A 24,792-nucleotide genomic window follows, 5' to 3' on the forward strand; every position below is an offset into this window, starting at 1 on the left:
GCCTTGTCCAAGTTACTTAATTTTCATCAGTTACCTGATATGTAAGATAAGGATTTGCAATACTTATGAGGTCTACTTTGAAGAATAATTAGACAAAGGAACAGTCTATTGATTTCAGAGGAAGCAGGACTTAAACTACAGAAAATTTTCAATGTAGGCTATCACTATAATATTGCAATAGTAATCACTGTCATTGCATGGGAACAAAAAATAATTTTACATAATACATTAATTAATATTGGTTGATTTTTTTTCACTGACAAATTATTTAAAAAAAAATGGCTTTTTGATACTTATGAACGTTTCCATTTTTTTTAGAGAAATAAAAATTAGGCTTGTTTTACTTGAAAAAGTGCAGAAAAGAATCTCAAAAACTTATTTTCCCTTTCACTTGATTTTTTAAAAGAGATACCACTTTTGACAAACCATATTAATAGCATAAAAGCACATTTCTGTTACTGCAGTTTCCCCACTGCATTTCAAGATAGTCTCATTTTAAAAGTCTAGCATGTAATGAAATAGGACTCAAGAAGGGTGACTATATGGGTCCACCACCCAAACCTTATAAGTGCACGGGACAGGAGGAGCAGTAAAGGAGACTATATCAGACTTCAACCTGAAGTAGCACTATTGATCTGCAGATGGCAGAAAGGGGGAAGATCCCACACAAAAAACATTTGATTCTCAATCTATACTCTTAATCTGATTCTTAATTTACATCAGTGCAGTGATCATAAGACAATACCAGATCAGAACAGTGGCATATTACATCCACTGTCTCAACATCACACCAACTTTTTATTATAATGGCTCTCATCCCTGCTGTGCAGCTTAAACCACCAATATACCACCATTGCTTCTGGCACAATTACTTTCAGTACCAGGTCTTTTGTTCCATGATACTTGTCCATCTCAGGACTCACTGAATACATGTAGTCTCATAGCTGAGTTCCAGGCTTGTAATGAAAATTGAACTGATGCTGCATAATGTTTTGTGTTGTGATTTAGGTTCAGCTTTGCCCTTTGTTAGCTACAAAACAGTTTCATAAGTTTACATCACAAAGAAGAATAAAGCATAATATTATGCATTGTACAGTCTACCAAAATGTGCTACAATTTTGCTATACAATCTCCGTGTCCATTGGGAAAAAAAGGCTTTCTTTCCAAAGAGGAAGGTATTTCCTGTATTTGAATGTAAAAATCAAACTTCCGGACAGTTTAGCCATCCTTAACTGTGACAAGAACATTTTTTTTTAATTAAATACTCTCTTTGTTTTAAAATTTATATATAACAAAACATGAACTGAGTTTTACTATAGTGATACTGTATTTTTCTCAGTTAGTAACAGAAACTTTTAATGGCAAAGTCGCTCATTGTAATAGTTTTGCAAAGCTTAGCATTGTCTTGAGTAAATGACCCTTTTCTATAAAATGGATACTTAGCTGCTAATTAAACACTGTAAGGCCTACTACTGAATTTGGTATATTAGAAATGCCTATCATGAAAAACTTAATTCAAGGTATTGCTTTACAGATTTTTTACAAATCAGAGCTGACGAAGTATATAACTTCAATGCAGCTCTGAACTTTTCTAAAGTTCAGGATTGTTTCGTTGTTGGTTAAGAGCATAACATGATCATAGCTTGAATAGATTAGGCAGACAGGTCATCTTGCTATTCATTCAAGAACAGGGAGAGCACTAGAAGAAATTCAGTTACATCTACTCTGGGGTCACTCAAGCATTCAAAGAAATATTTTGTGACTACAGGCTCCCACTCTAAGAATCTGCTTTCTCAGTCCTATTATCCTGTGTACTATAAAGAGAATACCCTTAGTGTCTGTCTTCAGACCTGTCAGACACCACCTCCAACTCTTCTTATTCATGGGCCTGGGCTCCACTTTGTCCCATTATACCCCATATCTCCCATGCTCAGCACCACTCAGTTGTTCCCCAAGCCCCATCAGACCCCACCATCCCCCTCACACCCCACTGAATCCTACCCTACCCACTCATTTCCACCATGAACACACTGCACCCTGCACAGCCTACTCCCCAGCACATCCCAACCTCCCCTAACACCTTACTATCCCCCTCACACTCCACTGTGCCCTATTCCTGCTCCTCTGAGCATCCAGATCTCACTGCTGCAGTCCCTCGAAGCCCTGGGATCCTCTTACCTATAATCTTTCTTGATCCCAACCCCTTAATATCCCACTTCACCCTCACAGCCTGCAAAGCCCTGGACATGGAGCCAAAGCTGTCAACTGGACATCAAGCCACTGATCACTACCCTCTGTGCCCAATGCTCCAACCAGTTTTCTATCTATCTTAAAGTCCATTCACCCAGCCCATACTTCCTTAGTTTGCCTGCAAGAATGTTGTGGGAGACCATATTAAAAGCCTTGCTAAAATCAAGGTGCACCACATCCACTGGTCTCCCTACATCCACAGAGCCAGTCATCTCGTCATAGTAGTCAATCAGGTTGGTCAAACATGACTTGCCCTTGATGAATCCATGCTGACTGTTCCTAATCACCTTCTCCTCCTCCAACTAATTTGAAATGGGTTCTTTGAGGAACTACTCCATGATTTTTCCAGGGACTGAGGTGAGGCTGACTAGTCTGTACCCTGGATTGTACTTTTTCCCTTTCTTAAATCTAGGCACTATGTTTGCCCTTTTCCAATCATCCAGGACCTCTCCCGGTCACCACAAGTTTTCAAAGATGATAGCCAGCAGCTATTTGATCACATCAGCTAACACTAGCAAGAAGTTTGACCAATTAAACCTTTCACTATTGCAATAGGACCTGTACAAGACATCAACTCTAGCAAGGAACCACCTGCCAAAAGAATCCACGCACAATGTAGGGCATTGTGACTACAATGCTGTTCCAGCATTATTTAAAAACCAAAACCTGTATTTAAGAAATGAAAGATTCTGGAGAATCCATTAGTAGTCCTAAGCTGTTTCCATTGTATTCATTTCTGAATATTTACACCTCAAAGTATGTCATGGATCAGGTTCATCTTCATCACTATCAGCTGTTTAAACAGGTGCTCAGTGCTTTATGAAGTCACTTAAACTGGCAGCCAGTGCTCCCTTTTGACAAATATTTGCAATTACTTCTCTCTTCTGAACTGAAAAAATAGACATACTCACTTTTATCCTGTATTAGGATAATGAGCCAGAAAGCTGACCAGTCAAATTACCTTAAAAGCAGCAGCAAATACTACCATCAGTTGCAGTAGCTGTCAGATGCATAGCTCCAGTTAGACAGAATATCAAGAATTGCTAATTTCCTCATGACTGCTTAACTTCTATCTAAATGATTACATGCCTTAAACTTAGATTCACCATTTAAAAAGAATCATGAGGAAATGAAAGGGGTCTAGGAAGAACATAAGACATGCCATTCTGGGTCAGACCTACAGTCCATCCAGCCCAATATCCTATCTCTGACAGTGTCAGAAGTGAACAATTGAACTGGATATATCTAGATATCCACTCAATACCCTCCTTGGCATCCACCATTATTGGTTTAGAGATGTCAAATGAAACATCTCCAACCATTCTGTTCAATAGCCATTAATAGATTTGTCATCCATGAATTTATCTAGTCCCTTTCTGAACCTGGCTATCCTATTTGCCTCCACCACTTCCTGTGGCAATGAATAACAGGAGTTAGAGCAAAACTACATGTAAGTGCTGACACCACAGTAATAAGAACCTTTTAATGAGGAATTATTTTTAAAAATTAGAAATACTTCTATAGTTCTTGAATCAGAGAAAAATAGGGAAAGGTCTTCATAAGATCATCAAATGCAACCCCCTGCTCAAAGCAGGATCATCCCTGTCTAAATCATCCCAGCCAAATGTTTGTCTCACCTGCTCTTTGAAAACTTCCAAGAATAGAGATTCCACAGCCTCTTTCAGATCTTTGCCTATATTCATATTCCATTTTTTCATGTTTTTAAGGAAATTTGAGTCTTTGGGTGGTAAGGTTTTAGTAAAAAATTGATATACAGCTTAACATGATTTTACAGACCTTACCAATGAGCACTGGCCAAATAGTAAGGTTTCTGGATCATGAAAAAATTATTTTAAAAACCTCTGATATCAACCCAGAGTGGAACAAAATCAATGATTTTCTAAAACTTTCTCTGAAAACAGAAGTTCCCCAAACCTAGAGCTGCTCGGAGAAATCACACATATGTTGTTTTAACAGCAGTAATGAAATTGGCAAGAATATCAGTTTCAATGGGTCGCTTCAGGGGCTGTCAGAATCTCTCATTATTTGGTGGTCCTACTACATGGATTGTACCAGAGATCCCCATCCCAAGAATTCCAAGCTACGAATCTCACCTCTATAGCAGGAAGCCTGAAAGTACAGAGACCCTCTTCCCCCAGTTGGAAGTTTTCAGGGTTTCCAGGAAACCAGAAGCCATGCTTCAGTGAAAGTTGGGGCTCCCAGAGCTCTCAGGCTCCTACCTCTAGGTATGGCTGCCTGCCTTAAGTCCTGGACTGTACCTTTCTGGTGAGTCTGCCACTAGTTGTGCTGCCTAAGAGTTAGAATCTCAAAGCTTGCAGGATCTCTGGCTTTGGCAAATGAACTTGGCAGGTCAGAAAGCCCTGGGAACACAAGCTTAACTGGGGGCTGAGCTCCTGGCTCCTTGGAGTTTCCAGATTCCATTAGAGCCCTGCCTCTGATTCAGTGAAAGTTAATTGAACCCAAGATATTTTGAACAAAAACTTTCATGCTCAATGGATTGGTATTTTCCAACAAAACTTTATTTCCAACCAGCTACATTACAGACTGTATGTTAAGCAGAGAAACTGAAGTTTACAGTGCTCCTGATATCAATATGGACAACATTTCAAAAATGAAAAATGAAGGGTAAAAGCAAAGCAATTACTGTTTCATGATGTAACAAGCAGCTGGAGGAAGATAAAATTCCTGTAGTTACTTGGCAATGGGGGGAAAAGGTGGAATCAGTCTACATAGGTGAAAGAAATCAAATTTTCCTTCTCAATAATAGGTTAATTAGAGCAGGAAGTATCATTCAGTGATGTAGAAGGAGGATAATCCAACAATTACCATGGTGGTCTGCAACATGAAAAACTTAGATTCAGGTTCTGGCTCCAACACAGATTTCCTGGGTGAAATTGGGTAAGTTGCATAGGATATGCCTATACTACAAGGAGGAAATCTCTCTAGCATCCTGCCCACCCATTCTGCCTTGCATGGTCCAAACCTGAATATAAAGTGAACTTGCTCCAGAAATACATCTCTCCTCCCCGTGCCCCAGCCCCACCATGGCCGTTGCTAAGTATGCTAGAAAAAGAGGGCTCAAGAACAACCACAAGAGGAGTTCCCAGGGCACCTTTACCACCTCATATTCAGCTTGAGCATATAAGTGGAAAAGGAGGCATGCTCAAAAGCATCAGTGGAAGCATCCCTGGAAGCATCAGTGCTGTGGTAGAAACATAACCTTAGGGCCTTGGTACACCTCACATGGTAAGCTGAAGAAATGTTAATCAGCTTAGTGTTGTTCAACTTAGCGGATCAGGTGCACCTTAAGATGAAAACCCATCGATCCTTCACCAGCACAGCAGTAATTTGACACTAGAGGCTTGGTGAGCAGGAATAGGACTAGAAGCTAGGGGCAAGAATGGCTCACTACTTGAGCTCTGAGGGGCCTGATTCTTTTTTTCCCTGGAGCCCACCCCACCATGCCGCCCCCACCCAGGCTGCAACCTGGATGAGCATTGCCTGAGCTCTGCCAGGGATTGGGTTCCTCAGAGTGGAGGCAGTGCCCAGTCAACAGCAGTGCAGGGAGGAGAGCTCCCAAAAAGAAAAAAAAAAAAAGATTGGGCCCCCAAGACTCATTCACATGTCCCACTGGAGATGGGTAGCTGAAACAGGTTGGAGCTCAGTGGCTGCAGCACAGCAGCCCAAGGCCAGTTCCCACTGACCCCATGATTCACCAGGCTATGCACAGTCCAGTTGCCAGATCCTTCTGCTTGGCTCACCCAGCAGCAGCCATATTTGGAAGGTGCCTGAAGCCCCTGACCCCCCCATAACAGCTGGGTGGCTCCAGGCACAGAGCATAGAGCTCAGTGCTGCCCATCCAGGCTGGGACTGTACAAAGCAGGCAGAGACTGTTTCACTCACAGCTGCCTCCCAAGGCCAGCAGGGGATGGAAGTCCAGTTCCTGTACCCCTAGCCCCCAGAGGGTTCAGGGGCTTCAGGCACCTGCCAACTGCAGCCACTGTCAGGTGAGCCAGGTGGGGGGAGACAGCGGCTCGAACCCACACAGTCTGGCAATATGCAGGGTCAGCAAGAACTGACCTCAGGCTGCTGCACTGCAGCCACTGAGCTCCATCCTGCTCCAGCTGCCCAGCCCCATCAGAGCATATTTCCAAGTCCTGGGGGTGCAGGCACTGGGTGGGGGATGCACTGCAGTGGAGCACAAGGCTGGGCACAGGTTCAACTGTGGGTCAGTGGGAGGAGTAAGCACCAGCCTGCTGCCCTCCAATAGGCACTGCAGCCTGAGTTCAGCCTGGGTATTCAGAGCCACGAGCTGGTCTGGGAGGAACATTGGCATCTGGGCACTCCAGTCCCACTGCCCCCTGGAGTCCCTGCCTTGATTCAGGAGGTGCCACTGCATCCTGGGATGCTGGAGGACTTCAATTTGGCAGAAGAGGAGAAAAATTAGGCAAATTAGAGATAATCTTGCCCTGGAGTGCCATAACTTTAAAATGAATAATGAGTGCTTTAAGCCACTTAAAAGGTGCTAACGTGCAGCCAATCCAGGGGTTAAGAGCTGCAAAAGCTGTCTAAAATTACTGTGTAATAAGGCCCTTTGTCTTCCTGTAGTTTAATCTCCCACCTACAAAATGGGGATATTAGCACTGCCCTACCCTAAAATGGTGTTGTGAGGAGATGTGTATTAAATAATTGTCAAGTACTAGATACTAAAGCAGTGGTTCTCAACTTTTTCAGAATTGCGGCACCCCTCAAATTCCATTTTTTAGATTTCACTTTTTCTTGACTATGGAAAAAACAGAGAAATTCTTCTGTTGCAAAGAACTGAGGGAGACCACAACAGGTTACAATGTTTTTGACACTGGAGTCCTATTTGAAATATCTCGGTTTACCTTGTGAATCATGTGTAGGTGTTTGCACACCTAACAGGGCTAACATTCAACAGCACCCTGTAATCTCATTGAAGGGATTTTATGGTACATCAGGGTGCTATGGCACCCTGATTGAGAATCACTTTTTTAGATTAATGGATACCATATTATTATCTTAGAAAGATCAATGGAATAAGCTACCCAGTGTGTTCTTGAACTGCAATAGCTGGAAAAATGGAAAATGATTTTCTTGAATATCACAGTAATGTAAATATTTGAATAGTTACAAAAAACTTTAGCTTAGTTTCAGCTTTGGGAAGAATTCAGGTATCTGATCCTACCAAGTACTTAAATGCACAAAAGACTTCTTCCACATAAGAAGTCAAAAGAGTGCCATTCTATGTTATCCAACAGTGAAAGACAGGTAGGTGCTGTCTCAATAAAAATGATGTAAGCAACCATGAATCCAGTGGTTGTCTCCCCCTCCCCTCCACAAAAAATGGTGGAGAGGTAGAGAGGATAAACTCCATTTTGGTTTCAGAAATAAAAAAGGATGAAATCCATTCCTGTTGAAAATGACACAATTTGTCCTGACTTTAGTGGGGATAGGATTTTACCTCATATTTGTTAAAAATTTGTCTTTAAGTCTCAGCCCTGAAAAAAAACTTGAGTATAGTGTAATTTTATTGGCAAATCTGGGTCCATTTACTGCACTGGATTCATGGTTGCTTACATCATTTTTATTGAGGGAGCACCTAAGTGTCTTGGACAGTCAGGATTTCATTGTTGGATCACACAGAAGGGCGACCCTTTGACTTCTTATGTAGAAGAAGTCTCTTGTACATTTAAGTACTTGGCCAGTTTCCATGGAGAGCCCACGAGCAGCAGGGCCATGACAGCGTGGGGTCAGGGTTTCCATGGAGACTGGCCCAAGCAGTGCTGGCAGGGCATGCAGCTGAGTGGAGGTCTGCTCCAGGGATGTGGCCGGGAACTTGTGGCAGTGACAGCATGGTCCAGAGCCAGGGTCAAGCTGTAATCTGCTGCCTGCACACCCCACCAAGGCAAAGCTGTGATCTGCTGTCTGCATGCTCCTGCTTGGGGCAGGCAGGCAGCAGATCACAGCTCTGCTCCAGCTTTGGCCCATGCTGTCACTGCCATTAGATCCTGGCCCCCACCCTGGAGCAGACCCCCGCAGCCCCAGTTGCATGCCCCACCAGTGCTGTTTGAGCCAGTCTCCTCGGAAACCCTGGCCCTGCACTGTCACAGCCTGATGCCCCTGAGATCTTCAAGGAAACGGGCTGCAGTGGCACGGGCAGGGGCTGCTGGAAAATGGAATCCACTGTGGGCCCAATCCAGCCCACAAACTGGACTTTGCCCATCCTTGAAGTCTGATATATTTTCCTAGAACCTGCAAGATCTTGTTGGTCAGTGGCTGGTCTTTATAACTACTTTCCTGTTCGTTTCTTCTAAGAGCAAATCCTACATAAGCCTGAATAAGGCACAATGACTGACAGTAGGAGTGACTGGAAACCCTAGAAATGGCCCATTGACACATCATTTACATTTATATCAGAACAGCCATCCCCTGAGGAAGGCTACTCAGGTTGCACCAGGTCCCATCTCCTCCCACATACTCAGTTCAGTGAGGTACATAGTCTTGCCCACACTCCCAAACACGGTGCATATTCCACCACACCATGGGGAAGCCTCTGTGCAAAGATTCTGAGCAAATGCTGTTTATCCACATTCTTCTCCATCCTTCTCAGCAACCAGTAAGGACTAGCCTGATTTATTTGGGGACAGACTTTCCTTGTTTGCTATAGTTGTCTTTCTGCAACACTTTCCTGCATCCTGCCTGGGTTGTACTCTAGCTAGGTTTTGACCCCAATACTATCTTACTAGGATGATTTTCCCTCGGTGCAGTTTATTTTTCCTCATTAGAAACAAATTTCATTAGGACTCTTTTAAAAGAAGTCAGTAAGGCTACACATTGGGCCACAGGAAACAGTATTTTAGTCCAAATTAAACATTCGCAAATAGGTTTAGCAGTATCATCCCTATCTTAAAAGGACATTATCAGACCCTCCCTTGCCATACTTTTTGCTGAGCTGGAGACACTGCTAACTCTTGTGTTTTTAAAGCAGAAGATGCCATAATTGTGTAACTTAACATTGCAGAGTTAAAACCTCATACAACCATTTCAAGAGTGTCAGGAATACCTCTGCCACATCAGTGATATTGTGCAAAGAAAAAGGTTTTTGGAGGTTTTGATTTTTTTAACAAAATACACAATCAATTTTGAACCTATGAATAGGCAAAGAAATGCAATGAACTAAAGGACATATAGCTGAAACATAGTCTTTTGCCACAGCTGTTGCCAGCAAAGCTCCAGTATAAATCAGATGGTTCATTGGAGGGAGTTTTTGGCAGCATAAAAGGAAACAGTACCAACTCTACTGTATCTCACAATCTTGCTTGTAAAATTCAATTCAAAGCTTTGCTTGGTATTTTTAACCCATGGGCTGCCATATTTTTATTTTCCTTTTGTTAATGCAAAGGAATGTGTGGGAGAAATCTCTTCTGCTCATTTGCTCAGCCCTGGGGTTAATTATTCAGTCTGGTAGATGTTTAGAAATACTTTGTTACACTTAAAGGCAAACTGGGTAGAAGTTTGTTTCAGGCTCACTTACGTTATGTCATTTGGATTAAATTAGCTAATCGTAAATTATGTTGGCTAAAGTACAAGTGCTAGTCTCTAAACCTACAGAAGGAAAAATAATGTTTTAAAAGGAAGAACTCATACGTTTCCTGTTTCAGTAATAATGTTAGAAGAAACTGACAGGAAAAAGATCTTTCCTTAAACCAATGAACACAGATTCAAAGGACTAGCAAAAGTTGCAAGTGCTATGTATTTGTTGGCATCTGCTTTCAAGAAATTTTAGCACATCTATCTGAAAGCAGTAAGTGGCCTCAGGACTGTATCTATGAAGTTTATGACTGTACAGCAAGAAATGAGGAGAGACTGTACATTAAAGAAAACAGTGAGCAGTCATTTGCATAACTAAATGTCTGAATAACAGTGACTACAGGATTTTTGGTTGATAGTCTGATGATTTACAAAACCACCTTATGCCTTTCTCTGGGAGACAGTAAGAGCATCATGAAGTGGAACTTATGTTCCCAAGGAAAGTAAGAACACAGATATTTTATTGATCTCCAGTATTTCTGGTGGCCAACCCCAGAGTAGCCTGAATTTTTCAGTGAGCCTACTGTTAGTCAACTCTGCCTTTTATCCTTTCCCAATCCAAACAGTTACTTGAGCTAATTTCAGTTGCAAATGTTACTGCTGATACAATGCCAGAGTGGGATGGGATTCTAAAATGGAGAAGCATGAAGGAATAGAATTAAAGAGACAGAAAGGAAGGAGAATAAAATGCAGGTAAATATCACATCAGAGTGTCTGGCTCCTACAATCTGCAAGTGATGGAGGGAAATGCTAAAAAATGTGTTACTGCTGGGCAACACCAATTCTTGTCATGTCCACCAGCATTTTATCTCTACAGGAATCTGTGATTGAGTTTACCAAGTTACATTAACAATAGTATGATAGTTTTTCTCTTAATTGACAGGGGAGCATTGGAATCCACATGTAGTACAATATATTGATTTAAGTAGCTCTTAATGGTCACCAGTGAAAAGACATCATTGTTTTTTCTGTGGTAGATTGACTTGAATTAAATTGTTCCCTGCCTTTAGGGAAGGACTCAAGGTATTTCATGATGTTACAGAGATAGACAACAGCACAAACAGACGATATAGATCTGATGCAGAAATCATTGGGTGTGGTTCTTTGGTTTGTATAGTACAAAAAGTTAAACCGTCATCAAAGTCTCTTCTAGCTTTATAACCTACACACTTTTGGATCTAAAATTCTCCCCTCAATCATTGCCTCAGTGCCGGAGGTTGCCCTCCAAGCTCATATGAAATCCCTCTGTCATATACTGCTGGAATTCCTTATTCAATTTTTTTTTTTAATAAAATCTTAACACAGGGCTGAAAAGAGCAGGTGGATTAGAAAAAGTAGTGTCCTTCATCCTACTGCTTTCCTGACATTTGAAAGAGCAAACACACATCTCCAAGGATCCTAGCAGGAAGCCTGGCCTCTTTTCTGCAACCCCTGAGGAAGCATTCTGACCCAAAAGGTGCATCCAGACAAGCACGCATAAGGCTCTTGCAGCGTCTCGAACCCTTTCGAGACGCTGCAAGAGGCACGTGTGGGAACAAAAAACTGTTCCCTGCACTGCAAGTTTGCAGCACAGGGACAGAATCAGACCCCCGAGGGGTCAAAAAAAAAAAAGCGTTCCACAGAATAGCAGGGCAAGACATGGTCCCAGACCGTGCCTGGAGCCAGCATGGGAGTCAGTCCTCCAGGAGAGATGCTCTGGTTTCTGGCCAGAGTGTCTCCATGGTGCTCCTGTTGCCCCTGCACTGTCAAAAGTAAGTTAGGGACTTGGGGTCAGTGGGTTATGGGTGTTGGTGGGAGTGACTGGGTGTGAGGAGTTGCAGGGGGATGTCAGGGGAGTATCAGGAGTGGATGGGGCTGTTTGGGGTCTATTTGGAGTGGAGGAGGATGTCAAGGAGGTGTGGGGAGTCGCAGGGGCAGATGTCCCCGGGTGTACAAGGCCGGAGCTGCAGTGTGGGAGCATCTGCAGTGAAGCTGGTGGCATGTGGCGGGACCCAGCCAAGCCCAGTGCAGCTCGCTAGTCTGGCTTTGCACTGGAGCAGGTTGCACAGCTCCAGGAGACGCACACAGGAGCTGCACCTCCCAGAGCCATGTGACCCACATTGGTGCAAAGCCAGAATAGTGAGCTGCACAGGGCTGGACCAGGTCCTGCCATGTGCCACCTCCCTGCAGGCCCAGCGGGACAGGCAGTGCTGCCACCAGAGGACGGCACGTGGGGACCACATGCCAAGCCCAGCTGGGTCCTGCCTGCCGTGGAGCCACTTGTCCCTGTGCGCCACGGGACTGGCCTGGCTGGGTAGCACAAGTGGCCGCAGGGCCTGCAGGACCGGCAGGACCTGGGTAGGCTTGGCATGAGGTCCCCGTGTGCCATGCCAGGTCCTGTTGCCATGGTGGCAGAGAAGCCTCAGGGCCAGCAGGACCCAGCTGGACTTGGCATGCAGTCCCCAAGAGCTGGGAGCTAGCAGCAGCGGGCTCAGAGCGTCCCACTCCCACTGCTGATACAAAAGTAAGTTATGGGCCTTGTGCTGGGGGGCTGTGACCCTGCAGGGTGCCTGGGACCCTGCACAGGGGGGCTGTGGCCCTCCAGGTGGGAGCTGGGGCCCTGAAGAGGGGAGCATTCCATGTGCTGCGTGGTGGGACTGCACCCTGTAGGGGCCGGGGGACCCACCCCTCCTAAGTGACCCCCCACACCCACAGTCGCCCCAGCAATTGCCCCATACCTACCAACACCCCAACCTGCATCCCTCCACAAACACACACCCACCTTCCCCTATACTCCTTCCCACCCCCTTCCTGCAAACACCACATCCCTCACATCACACACCCATCATGTGCAAAGAAAACCAAAAGCATACATCAACACATATAGGTATTTAGAATTTATTTTATCATGATGATGGAGACACTGGTAGGCTTCCAAATTGCTTTAACATTGTAAATATACCAATAAAGCATTGCTCAACTGATTGATCCCTCTCTCCCTCTCTAGATATGTGTGTCTGTGTGTGCATGCGTGTGTGTGTGTGTAGAGTGGTCTTTTGTTTTAATTGTGGAAGAACATAGATGTTCAGGTATTTTTAAAAATGGATTTGGGATGCTGCTGCAGCAGTACAGCTGGCACAAGGGGTAGTGTCCCCAGGTACCATTTGGCCGGGCCCCAGGAGCTCCTGTCTATTTGTATCTTCCAGAGATCATGGGCCTTAAGGCCCACCTAGTTAACTAATAGCTCTGTGTAGGACCAGAGTTTGAAAGATACAACTGATAATTTTGGGGGGGGGTTGCAGTTTTTTTTGGTGGGACAACTAAGGAAGAAAAGGGTAGGAGTGATGTGGGAATGAAAGGTTCAAAATGTGAAAAGAAGTTCTCCAGGGGGGACACCAAGCAAAGCCCCCCAGGCCATCCTCAAAGGCATCCAAGGAGCCAGTGGACGCTGCCCACTGGTGCTCTGCCCATAAACATACATGGACAAGGGAGAGGAAAGTGGCCCTACAGTCTCTGAGAACATTCCCAGCCAAAGCCTCCTTCCTGGTCAAGTGCAGGACCCACTTGGCCAAAGGCAGGAGGAGGTTGACCAGGAGGTCCCGGGATTTGGTGGGGTTGCAGATGGGGTGACCAAAAACAAAAAGGTGGAGGGTGAAATTCAACTAGAACCTCAAGAGGAGGTTCTGGAGGTGGAGATGGAGGGGCTCCAGCCTGATGCACACAATAGTGGGCTCCATGACAAGCTGGCCCCATGGTAAGCTCTTGTGGGCTAGAAGACATGGAGGGTTGGGAACTGCCACCACACAGGGCCTGGTCAACAAAGGCAAAGGCATTGGGACATAGAGCAGATTTCATCTCCTGGACCAGATGGCAGGTTGCACGTATCTTGGGTAGACCCATGGCCAGTGCAGCGGGGTCCACCCACTCCCACCTATCATAGTCCAGGAGGTCTCCAATGTGGGTGACACCAGTCAGGATCAACCTCTGTCACAATTGGGGCACCTCTGCCATCGACACCTCCTGGTGGGGGTTCTGGAGGAGGGGCTTGATGAGCAGGTTGGCACCCTAGGCAACTGCGGGGGACCTGGAGGTGGAGACCGGCCTCCAGGCCCAGAGGAGGTCCTGGTAGAAATCTGGCAGCCCTCACAGGTCCTGCAGGGAGAAGCCCCACAGGCTTATTGAAGCCCCCAAAAGTGGCAAAGGAAACTCCACCCCAGGTAGCCGCATGCCATGTGGCTACCAACAATGTATAGCAGTTGCTGCAGGGCCTGAAGGCTGAACACCAGGACCTGGCTGCACAGGCAGACTCCTGCAAGGGGAGACTCAAGACCTCTGCAGTGACCCAGTGCCTTCCTGGCCAGAAAAACTCCAGCACCCATCTCTGGAGTCCCACCAGGACCTCAGGGGGCACAGGCATGGTGTATAAGCAGTGCCAGAGCATGGACAGGACTAGCTGGTTCAGCACCAGCACTCTTCTACACAGGGAGAGACATCTCAAGAGCCCTGCCCATGCCTGGAGCTGCTCCACCACCCTTGCCTCCAGCAGTTCTCTGGCAGGGAGGGGTCTGTGGGGGACAGGTAGACCCCCAAGTAGAGCAGTGAGCCCATACTCCAGCAGATCCCATGGAGGGCAGGTGGGAGTGAGCCCACCTGCCACCCATCACCCACTGCCAGGCCAAAGCTCTTGACACAGTTGACCCAGGCAGAGAAGGCTGCTGAGTACAATGCCTGGCAGGCCTCCACCTGTGCCAGGTCACCTGAGTCCTGGACCATGAGGAGCATACACTAACAGGACCAGCCACACTGCCAGCTCCCGGAGAATCAACCCCACCACCCACTTCCACTGGAGAATGAGGAAGGGCTCCAGGGCCAAGCCATACAGCTGGCCCAACAGAAGGCAACCTTGACACACCCCTCTCCTGAATGGGGTGGGCTCTGTCACAGTCCAGTTGAGCTTGACCAAATATTCTGTAGAGGTGTACAGCACCTGGAGAGCCCACACGAAGCAGAGCCCAAAGCCAAAGGCCTGCAGCATGCCTGTGAGATACCTGTGATCTACTCTGTCAAACACCTTCTCCTCGTTCATGGACAGGAGGGCAAAAGACAGGCCCTCCCAGCATGATAGCTCCAGGAGGTCCCAAACCAGGTACAGGTTGTCAAAGATAGAACAACCAGGCACCGTGTACATCTGGTAGGGATGGATCACATCTGTCAGCACAGACTGCAGGCCCAGCAAGATGGCCTTCACTACCACTTTATAGTCTGTGCAGAGGAGGAACATGGGATGCCAATTTCTTAGGTCCTGGGGATCCCCCTTCTTTGGCAGAAGGGTTAGCAAGGCCCTCTGGCATGACAGGGGGAGTTCTCTCAGATTTGGCTTAGACCGCAGCAAGGTCTAGGCCGAGGACATCCCAGAAGGCCCGGCAGAACTCCATGGTCAGCCCGTTGATGCCTGGTACCTTGTTGCCAGGCATCAGACAGAGGGTAGCTAAAAACTCATTCAGAGTGAGAGGAGCTTCCAGCTGGTCCCATCAGGGTCTCCTGCAAGAATACTATGGGGTACCATCCCTCCTGAAGGGAGGTGAGCACCTGGCACTTCCAGAGACCCTTACTGCAGCCATGGACATTGAGGGTTGCGATCTTAAATGACCTCATGGCTGGGGGGGTGGAGTGAACAGTTCAGCAGGGGCCTCGTGTATCTCAACACCCAGTGTGGGGCCCACCGGTTCGCGTGGCATCCTCCCATATGTATAGAGGGCATCTATGAAACAGCAGGCCCACCTACAGATCCAGGCGTTGCAGCTTTTGGGCCCTTTGCCTTCCCCCACTCACCAGCGGCCTCACAGTGGCAAGGCCACTGTCAAAATCTCCCCAGCAGTCCAAGGCTAGCTGTACCTTGCTGGCGGACCGGCAAGTGTAGTCACAGTCAAGAAATGCAAGTAGCTCATCCCTTTGGACCACTGGCACCGAGAGGTCTATAGGCTTGGCCAGAGGCAGGAGAAGGTTGCCCAGGAGGTCCTGGGACTTGTTGGAGCCACAAATGGGGTGACCAAAAACAAAAAGGTGGGGGGTGAAATTCAACCAGAACCTCAAGTGGAGGCTCTAGAGGTGGAGGTGGAGGGACTGCAGCCTGGCGCACTCAAGGGTCATGTGGGCCAGGGTCTCCCTCTGCCCACAAAAGAGGCAGGAGACAGGGGTGTCCATGAAGTTTACCACATACACACCCATGGCGACAGCTCTATGGAGGAGCCGCCAGCTGAGGTCCCCAGTGGTTCATGGGATAAGGGTGGAGTACAGACTCTGCCACTGGGGTGCCCCAGCCACCCCCAGGAGCTCCTGAGGGCAAGTAGCCAGGGCAGCTTTTTGTACTGATGGGGCCAGGACAGGGCAGCTTTTCATACTGCTGGGGACAGTACTGGTGCTGGCCCCAGCCTCTAGCTACCCCTGGCTACAGATCCAGGAGGAGCCACGCAGGGTTATTTTGCCCCAACTGGCACAATTTGCTCCACAACAAAGTGCATATCTGAGCACGTGCACTGAGGCAAAAAGCCCCAGCTCAAATTTGCATCACTTCTATTAGAGCTGCTGCAAATGCATGTGCTTGAATGTGTGGATGCTCCCACAGTGGTTAAAAGAAATCCTGTTTATTCATGACCACTTCTAACTGTCCCTGCGAACCAGAACTTGGTCTTCTACAGCTCCACTTTCTTCAAAGCTGTCACTTAAAAGTATAGTTGTCTATACACAAGATAACAACAGATAGGTGTCTTGTCATGTATCACCCCAAAATGTACCTCTGCAAGCCTTAAGAGGCTCTCAGAGACTCCCTTGGGCCTATCTTAAAGATGTCTAGTGTTGTGTGAGCTCCCATGAGATTTATAAGGTTATGAATGTCCCTCAATCCACCTCAGAAAGCTTAGAAACCTGAATAGTAAAAAAAAAAATACTCTTAAATAGATTTGTCAGGTTCTTGAACCTAGTGCTAATCAGGATTGTCTTTAGAGGGGTAATCAACTATTTAGACTTTTCAAGATGAAATGAGGTTCCCTGTGAGTTATGCAAGGTGTTAGGAGTTATGCCAATACATCTAATGAAGTCTCCATAATGTGGAGACATCCAATGGTCTAGGAAAACCGCAACACTCCCTGTTCTGCTAACAGGCTCCCTGTAGCCATGTCCTCTCTTGCTCTCAATTCAATTATTCCCCTACATAATAGACATCATCCATGTCCCCTTTTCTCCATGCTCCACAGCCCCAGATTTTGTTCTCTTCTGTTTGCCCCTTCTATGCACCACCTAAGTTTCACTGTATAGGGGAAAAGCAATTTAAGAATAGGCAGAAAAAGTGATAAGGGAGTTAGCAAGGGAGTTAGAGACAGACAGCAGAGCAGTAAGGCATTTCCTTCACCAAATTGATTAATCCAATAAATTTAATTGTGGAGATCTATTTCTGCAATGAAAAGATCTAGAGACTTACTTTTTAAAAATAAAAGCTTAGGTCACCATTAGTCATTTGGCAGCCTATTTTAAGCGCATCAGAGCCAATGAGCCATTCTTGTGTTACTAATTAAAAATGATATATTAATCAATTAATCTTTGCTCCCATGCACCAGACTTGGGGTGAGATTTTCAGAGGCAAAATGGTATGTTCAGTGACTAACAACTACCATTTTGCTTTTGAAGCCTCCACTTTGACAATGTGAATCCATAACCCAATTTCTCTTTCATTGTCTGTCTCATTTGGCTACAAAACAGCAAAAGAAAACCAGGAGCATTTTTCTGGATAAAAATGAACACTTCAGTTTTATAATTCAAAAACCCTTTGTCCAATTAATCTCTTGCTCAAATCTTCCTTGTCCCCAAATTTAACTTACACATTTTAAACAAATATACCATGCTTTTCTTAAGCTGCTGGGGAAAGGAATTGGTTTATGAATCGAATTCACTTTCAGGCTTAACTATGGAGTAGCTACAGACACTTCATTATTCAGGAAAGAAGCAGCAATCAAGATCTCATTTTACTCATACTAAAATGTAAATAAGGGAATGACTACTACTCTTAGTTTAAAAAAATTCCAGTGATAAGAGACAATAATCTTTTATCTTTTCAGTATATTTATCACTGGCTATCACTGGTGTATAAGGCTGACAAGTCAACAACATGTTATGCACCAAAGGATGAAATTGTCTTATAGTTCCTAACTCTGACCTGTTCCGGTGAAAAGCTGCCAAGCATAATTATGTCATCCTGAACATCTTTCTCAAACTGTACAATATACGAAGGAATCACTTCATCTTCAACCTCCTTGCAAAAGTCGTGTGTTTTAGTGAAGCTGACAGGCATTATGGAGTCTGAAAAATCTTCACTGATGATATGGGCTGCTTGAAAGAAAGGTGGCAGGTTATCCTTTGCCAAATGACATTTGGTTCATTGATTAGTACTTCTCGGCCAACATGCTGGGCAGGTCAGCTTTATGGCATCGATTGATACCATAAAAAAATACAATATATTATAACATCAAAACTTTTGGCAACATGCAGATACCCCATTTCATTATCAGGAAACCTAATCTCAATAGTAACACAGGTTTACAAGGAAGAGTTGAATATTTTGTTTTTAAAATATCTAGTAACCAATTTACATGTGCTAGGTTAATTTAACCCCCAGTGTGATATAAAAAACATTGCAATCATGAGTGGCTTTGACTTACCAAGTTATGGAAGAAGAAGAAAAGTTACTATTCTTAGGAATTCTTAGGAGGATTCAGACTAATACCGGTCATCTTACTCCCCTCACCCACAGACAGACAACACTCAATACCAATTTAGTAAATTGGATCCAATTCTGCTCTCATTTATACCATAGAAACTTCTGTGGCTTCAGTAACATTACATGGGTGAGATCAAGACTGTGTCTACGTGATATATTTACCATGTTCAGGAAGGATGCTCTCCTGGATGCTGAGCTGCTTCAGGTGGGCTGACTCCATAACTGGAAACAGTGCTTGTGGGTCTGACCGGTTCTTGAAGTTGTCTAGTTAGCACTGCTCAGTGATGGTACCAGTTAACCTGTCCTACATATAACTAACCCACCCTCAGCACTACATGAACACAGCTATGCTGTTTCCCAATTGAGGAGGCAGCCCATCTGAAGCATGCATGAGGGTGTTCAGTAGGACTGTACGAAGCTTCGGTCCTTGATTTGATTTGGCAGAGATTCGGCCTGATTTGGTGACCGAATCTCTAAATCCAAATCGAATCAGGAGACCCTTTAATCTCTCCAAATCAAATCAGACCCCCCAAATCAGTTTGAAGAAATTCAGAAACATTAGGTAATTTGGACATAAACACAGCTTTAAATGTTTTTTCTACATACCTTAAGGTACCAGGCGGCTCATCAATGCTGTGATGCTGGGGCAGATGGAGCATCCTGCAGGAGTGTGGTGGGGACCCCAGCACACTCGGCAGCAGACCCAGAAGTGGACCAAAAGCACTTCCAGTCCACTTCTAGGTCTGCCGGGGAGCACACTGGGGGGCCCCCCTGCACCCCAGTGACTGGTGCCTCCTGGGTCTGCGGTGGGCACCCAGGATCCCCCTGTGGCTGATCGCCAAGCCAGAGGGGCACAGGAGGACTGGAAGTGGACTGGAAGTACTTCTGGGTTTGCTGCCAAGCACGCAGGGGGGCCCCCCTGTACTTCTGTGGGATTCTCCATCTGCCCCAGCATCACAGCATTCACAAGCCGTGGCTGGTACCTTGAGGTACGTAGAAAAAACATTTAAAGCTGTGTCTATGGTCAAATCTCTGTTTCTCCAAATCAGCATCAAATCTTGAGATTCAGATTTGGCCAAATCAACTTGTAAACAGCAGTCCAAATCAACTAATTGAAACATTGTCCCCAATTTGGGCTGAATCCAAATCCAAATCAAATACAGTCCATTTCACACGCCCCTAGTGTCCACCCAGGCACTTGGTAAGCTTACCACACAATGCATTGTACAGAATACAATACTTGGCTCACTGGATTTATGCACTGAGTACTGCATACCATAAACAAAAATTTCTCCCATTCACCAAGCCCACTACAAAGAAGATACAATTTAAATGTTTGCAATGTAATTTGATATGCTGCTCACTAAAATATCATCTCATTGATATTTCATGGAGTACTAATGCCAGTTTTGGGACACAAGACAGACAAGTATTTTGCTCATTTCCTCATGTTAGGATCACTAAGAAGTGACAGCAACCAGGTTCTCTGCATCTAACTTTATCATGGTCACCTCATTCCTCTGCAGAGTAATGTTTGGAGGTTTTTATTTCTCAGTTTCTCTTTCTCTGCAAGAAAATGCCATATCTAGTTATCTGTCTGTCTCTCCATCCATCCCAGAACATGAAAGCACTTAAAGATTTTTTTCTTACTCCCCTTTGAAGTCTTCCATTCTCTAATGAAGACCAGAAAAGGAAAGATAAAACTAAGGCTCTTAACATTTTCAGTTTTGCTAACTACTCATCTTTGAACAACTTTAATTGTTGAGTCTCTGAGTGATTAAATCACCTCTATGCCACCAACACACAGGATGCAGGGGGTTTTTTATATTTAATTACAAGAGGATACAAATTTAAAATCATGTTGGGGGAAGTGTACAGTAGATATAAACAACCAAACTGTTACCTTAGGGTACATGGAATCTCTTCACATAGCATCTTACAAGCCTAATGAAAAGTGATTTGAACTACAACTATTAAATGCAAAAACAAAACGATATTTAGATTTAAATTTACTAAAGCATTAGGGTTTGTCTAGAAGAATAAAAATAAAGGCAATGCCAAAAAAAGAAAACATTGCCAACAGATGCAATATTGTTTATTTTCTTTACTCTGTCCGCGCTTTGTACAGTGGCCAAATCTTTATCTGGTGTAAATTAGCAGGACTGCATTGAACTCATTGCAATTAAGCCAGTTTTCACCAACTGAAAAATCTTGCCTATGGTTATATATTCTAATTTCAAATTCTGTGAGCTCAATCAGGTTGCCCTTGCATGTCACAATGAAAATGAGAACACCTACTCTGTGAAAGTACCTACTCTGTGAATGCACTGTGGTATCTTTTTGTTTTTCTGGTTAGTTTTATTACTTCCTTTCACTGAAACTAATGTCTAATTTTGTCTTTTTGGTGGACCACATAGAGCGTGCTCTGGAAAAGAGTAAGAAGAGGGTAAGAACAATTTTTAAAAGGCCACTTGAGAGAACTACTAGAAATATCCATCTAAATTAAGATTAAGACTAAGAGAATATTTGATTAAGAGCACCTGAAGTCACTTCAAAAGTACAGCTCAGCAACACAGAAAGGCAGTTCTACCAGTTAGGCCTCCTCTAGACGTTCAGGTAAGGGCATGATAGGCTCTAATGCACAATCAACATAATCATGCCTCCTGCCATGCCACACACGCATGGCAAAAAGCACAACTGTGGGATCCAGCATCAGATCCAATCATGCCTTATTGCCAGTACAGGCAGGGGAAGGAGAGGGGGAGGATTCCGATCCTGGACTCCCCCTGCACCAGCGAATAGCTAGCTCCCATGGCTGAAATTCCCACAGGCAATAAGGCTTGCAGCCATGTCAGCACCCAATGTACTGCTGCAGCTATGAGTCTCACAGCTGATGAGGCTCACAGCTGTGGCAGTGCCCCACATTTTGCCATAGATGCAAGTTCTGCAGCCATGGCCACACATGGTTCACCCCTGTGGTTGGGAGCCCCATCAGCTGATGGGGCTCCCATCCACAGGGGAGCACCTAGACACCCCACTATAACTAAGAATGTTTTGAGGAAGTATTCTGAGTTATAACAATCCCCTGGACTAAACAGAAGTTCACTGTTGGGTCCAGGAGGGAGGGGAAAGTAGCTGCTGGCTGTGAGTCTGCAGCCAGTTTCCCCTAGCAATGACCTCCTACATCCTAGCCTGTGCTGTTTTCAGAATGGGAAGGGGAAAGGGAGCAGAAAGAACTGGTTCTAGGGGTTTCCCAACTAGAGGGTAGGGTAACTGAATTGGAGCCCTCCCACCTGGGGAGGGGCTCCAATACACCTAACCCACACTCCGATAGGTAACAAAATCCTCAAACCAAATTCCTTCTGTTCCCTTTCTGTCCTCCCATTCTGAAAACACTGACAGGCTGTCAGGCAGCATAGACAGAAGTTACAAAAGATGCTCTGTTTTGAAACGTCTTCATCTGAGCTCTCATGCAATGAAGGTTCAGATTTTTGCTGGATTGGGCATTTTTAAGCTGTTTGTGGCTATGCATTTGTGTTTGGTCACAGCTACAGACTACTTTCTGTGGCTAGATCGGGTGAAAATTGTCACTTCTGTCACATTCTGTGCCTATAATGGTGTGACAAGAATGAGCCACAAAATTATTAGAATTTTTGTGGAATAACTTTGTGGCTTATTCCTTGTTTTATGACACTATTAATTGCCTGAATGCGTGGCTGGGTCACAACTTAAGACATGATTAAATGGTTAATCACATCTTGGGTGTAACATGCAGATGGGGCATTAGAGACAGAAAATGAACTGGGTTACACAGGTCAAGTTAGCCCTTTTTATGTGGGCATTAAAAACTCTGATTTTCCTCTCATCATCTCCAATAGGTATCCATTTGCCTGACAGGATGGAGGAGAAATCAACACCCCATAGGCTTCAGTCAGAACTCAGGGCTCTACCTGTAAGGTTGTATAAAGCTAGGATTCAACATTCCTATGATGCTTTTAAGTAGGGGTGTGAAATTCATCTGGCCCGGGAGGGTGGATGAGGGTTGTGGGGCTTGTTTCCAGGCTGGATCAGGCCCAGAGACTGGCCCCACACATCAAAGCCAATGGACTGGGCCAGTCTAGTGTGGGCACTATATGCACCACACAACCCAAACTTGCCCTTCTGCTGCTTGCAACATTCATGTTTTCTGGTCCAGCCCCACACACCACATGCAGCATACACCAAATCAGCTCTATGCATCAGATGCAGCACCTGGGGCTAGGGTCAGGGCCAGTGTGTCCCACGCAGCATGCAAAATTGATCTGAAACCCATGGGCTGGATTGGGCCTGAGTACTGCATCTTTGACACCCTGCTTTAAAGAAAAAGAAAGAAAGGAAACCCAGCATGCTCACACCAAGCTTAGAGCCATTCTTTTCTTCTGTTCTTTCTTTTTCTTTCTTTCTTTTTTTTTTTTTGAATATAGAGTGAATTACTGAGAAATGATGAGTAAACTATGCTTACTGTTCAGGAAAGATATTTTCAATATTTTTCTAAAACCAAATAAATCCCAAGACTAAAAGTGATGTTAAAATAAAGTTTAGGATAAGAGTATTTACTGTTAACTCAAGAGGAGAGGGATAAGGGAGCACAGGGTAGGAGAAGGGGGATGGGGAGAGAGAGAGAGACTCTTAGGCCTAGTGATTTGGATACTCACCAGTCCCTACTCCAGTAAATATTTAAGTATTTTATACAAAGCAGTTCCAACAAGATGCACTATTCCCACGTACCAAGGGGGAATCCTAACCACTGCATTAAAGCAGGAGTATGAAACCTTTTCCAGCTTGAAGCCAAAATGACCCACCTTGAGTCAGAGGTAGGAGGACAGGCAGGTGATAGGACCTGGCTGCCATTGCTGCCTGTTCCTAAGGTGGCACAAGGGGAGCACCTTAAACCAAAGCCTGCTGCCAAATGCTGCCAAAGCCCCATACTGACTGGCCAGGTCCAATGTTTCTGCAGGCCAGATTTGACCTGTAATCTGTAGACTGCCAACCTCAGGGCAACAGCACAAAAGGGGGACTCTCCCCCTGCCCCCAACTTTAGTTTCATGTATCTGATCTGGAAGGAAAATGCTTTCCACCAAAATATTTATAAAATGTGACTTAAACCATGTTGACTTTGGTGAACAAACTATTTGCTAAGAAAGAAGTAGGCATTCCTATTCCTAACATTTTCCATGCTTCATTATGGTGATGCTCATTAACACTGTACAGCAAAAGTATATGGCAGTGTACTGAAGCAGGAGGGCAGAAGGATGGTCCTGTGGTTAAAGTACCCACAGTATGGAAAACCTCCATTCAATTGTTTGCTTTGCTACAGACTTTCTTAGTAATGCTGGGCAAGTCACTTAGCCTCTCTCTACCTGTTTCATGTGGAATAGGAAAACTTACCACCCTCAGAGGGGCGTTGTGAAGATAAATAGATTAAAGATTGTGAGGCACTCACATACTTTAGTAAAGGGGCCCAGCTACGTTCTGTAGAACTACACCACAAGCCAATATTTGCAACAGAAATAATGCTGGATTTACCACAGCAAAACGTGTTTTCATTTTACCCTATGTCATTACACGATAAAAGCAACAATCAACTCACAGCCTACTTTGATCTTATTCAGTAATGTGGAACTCCACATTAACATGTAGTAATACTGGGTTTGCTAAAAATCTATTAAAGGTTTTTGCTTACACTATCTGCATTTATTTAGCTATGGTAGTTGTACTTTCTTTTCCTTGCATTTACAATGGCGCAGGATAGAGATTACTGATATGACCACTGCCAGTTCAAGGGATTTTGCTACCCTAGGGAAACTGAAAAATGACGGCCTCTTATAAAACAAAGTTACTCACAAACTAAATAGTCATAAACTATGTTGCCGTGGTAAAGCTTGGATGCCCTAGGCAAACACCTGTTCTGTCTCTCCAATAGAGTAGATGTAACTGTGAAAAAATACAGAAGCCCTTTATAGACAAGAGTAGAAAACACACTTGCATGCATGCAAAAATAAATAAATAAATTAGTGTGAAGAGGGAAAAAAAGCATTAACTTGCAAATCATCCATATTCCCTGTTATCCAAATAAGATAGAGATAAGCAGCATGTAATAGGTGTGATGCTATTGGTTC

The 24,792-nt window shown here is 44.8% G+C and overlaps 1 protein-coding gene across 1 annotated transcript in view; it reads right to left on the bottom strand.

Moving 5' to 3' along the window:
• Positions 1–17,527: 17,527 nt before the first annotated feature.
• LOC109298514 (orofacial cleft 1 candidate gene 1 protein homolog) overlaps positions 17,528–24,792 on the bottom strand; it is a 78,985-nt gene continuing 71,720 nt past the window's right edge. Inside the window, exons 8-9 of the mRNA XM_019518648.1 lie at positions 18,074–18,243; positions 17,528–17,608 (exon numbers count right to left, since the gene is read on the bottom strand). Of these exons, the coding sequence (XP_019374193.1) occupies positions 17,528–17,608; positions 18,074–18,243 (251 nt within the window). The remainder of the gene's footprint in view (positions 17,609–18,073; positions 18,244–24,792) is intronic.

Source organism: Gavialis gangeticus, unplaced genomic scaffold (genome assembly GCF_001723915.1).
Source record: "Gavialis gangeticus isolate Ggan-Ray unplaced genomic scaffold, GavGan_comp1, whole genome shotgun sequence".
In the NCBI taxonomy this organism is placed as follows: domain Eukaryota; kingdom Metazoa; phylum Chordata; order Crocodylia; family Gavialidae; genus Gavialis; species Gavialis gangeticus.